This window comes from Paramisgurnus dabryanus, chromosome 20 (assembly GCF_030506205.2).
Source record: "Paramisgurnus dabryanus chromosome 20, PD_genome_1.1, whole genome shotgun sequence".
Classification (NCBI taxonomy): Eukaryota; Metazoa; Chordata; class Actinopteri; order Cypriniformes; family Cobitidae; genus Paramisgurnus; species Paramisgurnus dabryanus.
Genome location: NC_133356.1, coordinates 20,031,450 through 20,038,909, shown reverse-complemented (window position 1 = coordinate 20,038,909; position 7,460 = coordinate 20,031,450). Strand labels below are relative to the sequence as shown.

Genomic DNA, 7,460 nt, shown 5'->3' with positions numbered 1-7,460 from the left:
TATGGAGTAAATTATTCTACGTTTTTACACGTTTTTACGTTATTTAATAACTCTTTTACGAAGAGGCTATCGGCCTGTTCAGACCGCCAGTGACTAGCAGTAGCAGTAAAATCCATCATTTTATTCATTTCAATGGCAGCTTGGTGACTTCTGGCGACACCGTTGGTGAACGAATGGGGCGTGTCCAGCGATGCAACAAAAATAAGAAAAGTTTAACTTTATGCAAATTGATGAGCGACTTTCTGGAGCGACTACCAATGAGAGCGAAGCAGTGGAGTTCATGTCATTCGTCTCTCGCCAGTTACAGGAGTGGACGGTACTCATTTGTTTATGACAACTAGATTTAAAAAAATGCCTCCTAATGGTTGAACGAGGGTTGAGTCAAATGATCACATTTGTACGCGTCTGTTTCGCAACAGTGACGTTGGGTTAAAAGCGCAATGAAATTAAAATACTTTTTTTTACATTTTTTGCAATATTGTGTTTTTTTTTTACAAAAGATTATCGGTGAGCTTCTTTATTTAAAAAAAAAATGTATGCGCCTTATAATCTTTAATCAAAAATGCAAATCTCCTCCCCTCCTCGAAACGATCTCTCGTACTTCTGGTCATATGGTATGACAGGTGGGCGGGGTCTGGGAAATGATTGCAGCGATTAGCAACTGGCAACATGACCCAGCTTCCAACGATCCAGTCAATTCTTGATGGACGAATTCAACTCAAGCCATGCCTTTTTACATTTCAAAAGCCATTTCACTCAGATATACGTCATCACGGGGAAAAAATACAGTCGCTACTAACGTTTCATGACGACTTATGTGTGGGACTGGGGTGGAGCTTATTCCATGCTTTTTCTAATAACAATATGTTATTGTACGATTCATATTGTACAAATTCATACAAATTAGTCAGATTATGAAATCGTTTATTTTCTATATTCCTTTGATATGAGGATGGTGTTAAAAATGTCAGAGACTGCTAATTTACCTGCAGTGCTGGTATGTTATTTTCAAGAATACATAAAAAAATTATTGATATAGATTCACCAATATATCGACCAACAATCAGTATTGTTTGATAAAAGCACCATTAAACACTATTAGCTATTGGCCAATAGTTTAAAAACAATCGTCATGGCCAATATATCTTGTCAATCAAAAAAGAACAGGAGAATGCACTGAATTTGAGCTGAAAATGTAAAGGAATGTCACCATTTTAATGTTCAATATATAAATGAATAACATTCATGGTCTTCAGAATTTAGTTAATGCAAGTTAACATAACCACCAAACTAAAAGTATCTGTATTAATATCGGCAGATATCAGTCTGAATAATCAGCTATTTGTATCAGTGCTATGGTACTGAACTAAGGAAATAACAAAATTCATTAGATTAACGTAATGGTTTACAAGGGGATGGTGCCCTTGTGAACCATTATGTTAACCATTAAGTTAATCTGCTGGTCATTATCCAAGATTTGTTATCCATTATAAGTTTTGTATGAACCTGTTTCCCGTTTCTTACCAATGAGACCAGAGTATGACAGCAAGCAGTCGGCATAGTTCTCCTTCAGACAGCCAGACAGAGACCTTGGTTCTGACTGACAATTGGTGAAAAAGTCAGCCAGACGAGACCTACAAAACACAAGCACATATACAGTACACATTAAATCATGTAGTTTATTACCCCTTTTCTGTAATCTACTTTTGCACAATGAGAACTGAGTACTATCAACATCACTTTATACTGTAATTAAATGTGTTTCAATATGATGTAAACAAAACATATGTTACAAAATCTGTGTTTGAGGCAAACTGAACACACACACATGCACACAGTTTTGGCAGTTAAAAGTGCTGGAAGATTGTCAGCAGCCTACTGCAGTGTTAAGAATGAAAGTGTAAATGAATGTGCTGTGCCGTTTCTCCAGACACATGTTGTGGGATTATTGTGAGATCTGCGCGCAAATACACTGAAGCCCTATGGCACAACACAGCTAACAGCGTGTCTTAACCAGCTGACGTGATAAAGCAATAAAGGATGATAATAAGTACGATAAAGGGTCTATGTCAGTTTGTATGTTAACCACCATGGCAGATGACAACGCTTTTGATAACTTCATGACTGGCAGCAGGATAGTTTGACCACATGTATGAGAAGACACTAATCCTAAAAACTTTGAATCAGATATAATAATCACCAGGTTTCACAAGATAAACCATAAAAACAATGTTGCAGTGGTGAAGCATTGCAGAAGACTGCAAATATAAAGTGTGTTTCAGTATTCACACTGATTTGCTATGCAGTGTGTTATAACAATAGACCATTTGCGTGTTTGCAAACAGAGATGACTTTTTTGTGGGCGGAGCCCAACTGGTGGCAGAAAGTGACAACTCTGCAGTAGCGGTGTGAAGGGTTTTAGCATTAAACTGTGATTGTTATGGATCCGGTGTTCTGTCGAGGTACGTTTCCCTATTTTTCCCCTTAGTGTAATGTTTCGTAGCCTCTTATGGAACGGCTGAAATTCCACAAGGGGGCGCATTTGTTCCTCAGACGTTGCACAATAAACATGACATCCGAATATATTCATTATAAATCATGAATGAAAAGTGAGATTCGAACGAATGTCTGTTAGTGAACTTATTGTATACACTATTTATATCGTAATTCGGTCAGAAACGTCAAGATTGTGAGATGAACAAATCGTTTTGGATTAAAAGGCTTGGATATTCCATTTCCTTGGACTTTTGGGGATTTATGAACAATTTGTTTTGGACAATTTCACCGAAGCGGATAAAGGAAAGATTTTGAAGGTAAGTAAATATCCTAAATCGGCGCCGCCCGGTTCAGGTAACTAACAACTAGATTACAGTTTTATGACTGCTAAAAATCATATTATGCTTTCTGTGTGCGCTTAATGGAATCCCGAAAGTCTAAGCTTTACAACGATGTGCCGCATGACCGTATATTTTGAAGATATAATGCTTCAAAGTTACAATGACGTAATGCAGCCTCACATGCAAGGGAGGGGGTGTGCCGTGTACGGCACAGTGTTCCTTATCAGGTTAAAACGTTTTCATCACGTTACGTTTTTTTTTTTACATATGCTATATAATACCATTTATAATACCATCATTTTCCGGTTTTATATTATTTCTTCCTTATATTTATAGCCTAATTGTTTGTTTTATAACTATTATAAAACTATTATGTTTACATACAAATTAATATGCATAGGCCTGTTTATATATTAAGAACAATTTACATCATATGTGTGTTATATTTATACATTTATTAAGTATGTAAACATCATAATTTTACAAGAAACAGGAAGAAGCATAGGCTAAGATATAAGGTAAAAAGAAATAATAGAAAACTGAAAAATTCTGAAATATTTAATAAATGGTGATAGTATTGCTTTTTCAGTATAACCCATTCAAATCTTTAATATTTCTAAATAAATTATAAACGTAACATGATGAAAACGCTATAACCCCCCCAGTCACATTGGCTACAAGCGACAGAGACAGAGCGACAGGCTACCATTCATTTTCAATGGAAGTGGCCGTTTGCCAGCGACAAGCGACGAGCCCGCCGCTGCGCGAGCAGGGCGGGGCCAAAATAGACAAGCAGGCTATTTTATGCAAATGCTGAGCGATGCGACAAAGCGACTGCCAATCGGTGTGAAAGAGCAGCGTGACGTAGGTCTGTGGTCGAGTCTGAGAAAATAATTCAAGATGGCGGAAAATGCATATTTATGTATATATCTGATAAGTTTGGCATTTTATCTCAAATATTTTGTTACTTTTATCGAGAAATAAATACTTTTAAATCCAAAAACACCGTTCTTGTAACTTAACAATACCTCTAAAGTGACTTTTGATACCGCTTTTGGAAACTAGCCAAGGAACGCCCATCAAGCGAGTGCGTGTCGCTCGGTGTCGTTCACTTTTGTAGCTAATGTGACTGTAGGGTGAGAAACACATAGAGGGGACAGACTTCGACTGACTATTTTCTATTCTAATTATTAAAAGATTTTCAGATGATTTCATTACTACAGTGACAGTCTGTCCTTTAAAGGGCTTATTGCAACCATAAACACCTACGTTTAAACATCTTCAAATTTTGTCTTCGATGACGGTACTCCATAAAAACGAAGGCCATCATTTTTGGCATTCCTATTCTGACACTCAACAGCACAACAAGACATTTTCTAGTGAGTTATCTTGCTCGTTTCACTTGTGTGTAATTCATTTCCACTGTTTTTCTGCCACCACATTGCGCGTGCAGTGATGTAACTGTGACATCTACTCCCAAAAAGTCTATACAGAACACTATGGGGGAGCCTTCAAGGTTAACTAAAAATTTGTAACGCTGCAGGATCCCATTTAAGGGAGAAAAAAGCTTTAAGGTCAACTTTTCACATAATAAAATAACTTCCTGTCTGCTCATCCTAAGTCTTTTTTTCATGAAATGTATCCCTGTAGCTGAACTACAGCATTGTGTAAGCAACACAAAGGTTGTGGGTTCGACTGCCAGGTAACACACATACTGATAATGTATATATATATACACAGTATATATATATACCATAAATGCACTGTAAGTCATTTTGGATTAAAATCATCTATCAAATGCATAAATGCAATGTAAAACTTTTGATTTAAAAAAAAAATTCATTTGGAAATTACAGACAATATAGCAAACTAGGAATCATTTTACGACACAGCTTATTTATTTCTACAGCATCTACAAACTGTGAATGACTGTCGTGTAGCTGCATTACTTACAGATACGATAATTTTACTAGGCACACATGATTTACATTGACAGTGGAGTTTTCTCCAATGATACACGCGTAGTTGCTATCACCTGCTTTAATAAGAGGCTCTCTGGAGAACTCATCTTTGTGCTATTCTGATTGGCTGATTTAACCGATTATGTCACAACAAAGGATCACGGGCCAACAAATCACAGTTACAAGATTAGAAAGGAAAGCAGCAAATGAAGTGGATAAAGAAAGAAGCACTGAAAGAATGTGAATTGTAAAGACCTGGAGCTCAAGTATAACCAAATATATTCCAGTTATTTGTATGGCTGTCTAAAGTGCGCCCCCAGATTGCAGAGCGGCCCCTGGTCTGATTGAGCAGGGTCATTAGCTGACGCTCTCTCGAAGCCTAAAGACATTTACGTGCCAAAACTACATCCACTGTGTACTAATGAATCCTTAACAAGCCATTTAGAGCACTCTGGGGTTGCCTTCCTTCTGTACAAACCGGATTTAGGGCTGCAGTTTTTATTGCTAGACCTCAATAATCAACAGCATTGCCCTCGCTATGTGTTCTCCTGCATCACCTTAATAACCGCTTTATTTCCCAATAGATGAAGGTTTCAGATGCACACGGGTAAGCGTGTCCCTAGTGGGGACAACTTGTTATTGCAGCATTTCGGTGTGTTTTGCCTCTCAGACTTTGAGAGGCATTTCTTGGCACCTCTAAATAGCTCATTTTGCACTGCCAAGTGTTAATGCACATGAGATAAGTTGAAGTGTTTGTGTGTAACTGTGTGTGAGAGAGTACCAACTGTTCTTAACTTTCTGGGTGGAATTTTTATTAAAGATTTATAAGACCTGGTTTATAAAAACTGCATTAGCATTTAAAACCAATAACAACGAGATATTGTTAATAATATATTGCTAACATCGATACAGTACACCAAAGCATTTGCATTGGCTTTATTAACCATGCATTCTCTGTGGTTCAGACCTGCAGATGTAGTTGGTCTTGCAGGCGGCTTGCAGTGTCAGGCAGTTGGGCTTCTCTTTGTCCTCATACGAACAGGCCGGCACGATGGTTTGGCGTCTGCGCTCGGAGCAGGCCGACTGATCTCCTAAAGGACAGGAACAGTAGAGCATGCCGTAGCTGTGCTTGGGTGGCACCTTGTCGAAGAACTGTCGCAGGGCCTTGTGGCATTTGCGCTTGTTGCAGACTTCGGCTGTTGAGACGCGGCTCGTGCATGGGCTTATGTAAGCCGAACGGTATTTCTTGCAGGTGTCGTTTAGGTTGCAGGCCTTCGCTGCGTTCAGGCAGTTGTTCTCCTTTGCTAGAGCTGGCTCACCTGCAAAGACAGAAAGAGAGAATGATTGTAAGATACATAATATAACTTAAATTGATTAACATGTAATCAATAGGGTGATATGATAATACAGCATATTTGGCATGCTGTCCTAGAGGAGAGCTCTGTGATGGGAATTTTAACCCAATCCCAGAGTACTCCCCCTATATAACTGGGATGGATGTACTACAGTAGCTAAGAGTGAGGCGATGGAGAGGAGGAGGGATGCTACAACAAATTGTCATGATACAGAGGTAAGGGATGGCTATGTATAGAGACCTTTTTGCGCTGATTGGTTGGATGACCATGTTCCTCCCGAACTTAGCTAAATAAACTTCATTTATTAAATACAGTACTGTAATGTGTTTAATAGTAAACATGCTGAAATGTGATATGAAGAGAGATATATAAAATACTTTTTGGACTACCATGACAGACATCCCTGAAATGCTAATTTTTAGCACACAACCAGCTTGTTTTAACATAGCAATATATTTTTATTTTATTTTAATTTATCTTTGTTGGATAACTCCTCTCCCGGGGGCATCATGGTCTCAGGTATTTTTCGCTTACTGTTTTTGGAATACTATGAATTCGGAAATACTACCTGCCTCGCCTACTGCTTTTCACCTACTATATAGTATGGAAGTAGATGGGTTGGGACGCAGCCAAAGATGACACATTAGGGTTTCTATTGTTTGATTGTAAAAGGAGGTCACATGAAATATATTATCTTACAATTTTATTCTATTTTTTAATACTGCAAACAAATGTCCTATTTTCTGGTTGTATTATAATAAAGAGAATAAGAAATAATTATAAATTAATTGCAAAAACAACAAATCCAGTGGTGTGATGGTGGCCTATAACTTTTGCACAGTGTCTCGTTATAAAAACAGAATATTCGGCATCCGAAACACAAATGCTTTTTGCCTGTAGATCATTTTGAATTTCTGGGTTTACTAACTGAGCAGGGTATAAACAGTTAAAAGTATATATACTTTAAACTAACAAATGGAAAAATACAGACAAAGACAAACAAAGAGTATGATACAATCCCCAGCTCAGAAACTCTTGCTCCACAAAACAACCCTTTTCATATAAATCCCCCACGGCACTGACAAACATTTGAATTAATCAACCGTTTTTCTACAGGTCTGCCAAAACACACAGGCAGTTTATAAAGGACCTGTTTTTTTTCCTGTTAAACAAAACTGTGCTCGTCCCTTTGGATCCCTGCAGCCAAAACAAACAGTCATCCCGGCCGAACAGCCGAGTCATCAAAGCGACCGGCGCTGCTGTGTTCTCGCCTGTCAGATGCGCCTAATTGCCGGCTTTACACATCG

At 38.1% G+C, this 7,460-nt stretch overlaps 1 protein-coding gene across 2 annotated transcripts in view; it reads right to left on the bottom strand.

Annotated features, from left to right (window-relative positions):
• Positions 1 to 7,460, bottom strand: part of gfra1a (gdnf family receptor alpha 1a) — an 88,863-nt gene that overhangs the window by 17,613 nt on the left and 63,790 nt on the right. For both annotated transcript variants that reach the window (XM_065296952.2, XM_065296953.2), the window contains 2 exons: positions 5,766 to 6,117; positions 1,525 to 1,634 (listed from right to left, as the gene is read on the bottom strand). In XM_065296952.2, the coding sequence (XP_065153024.1) occupies positions 1,525 to 1,634; positions 5,766 to 6,117 (462 nt within the window). The remainder of the gene's footprint in view (positions 1 to 1,524; positions 1,635 to 5,765; positions 6,118 to 7,460) is intronic.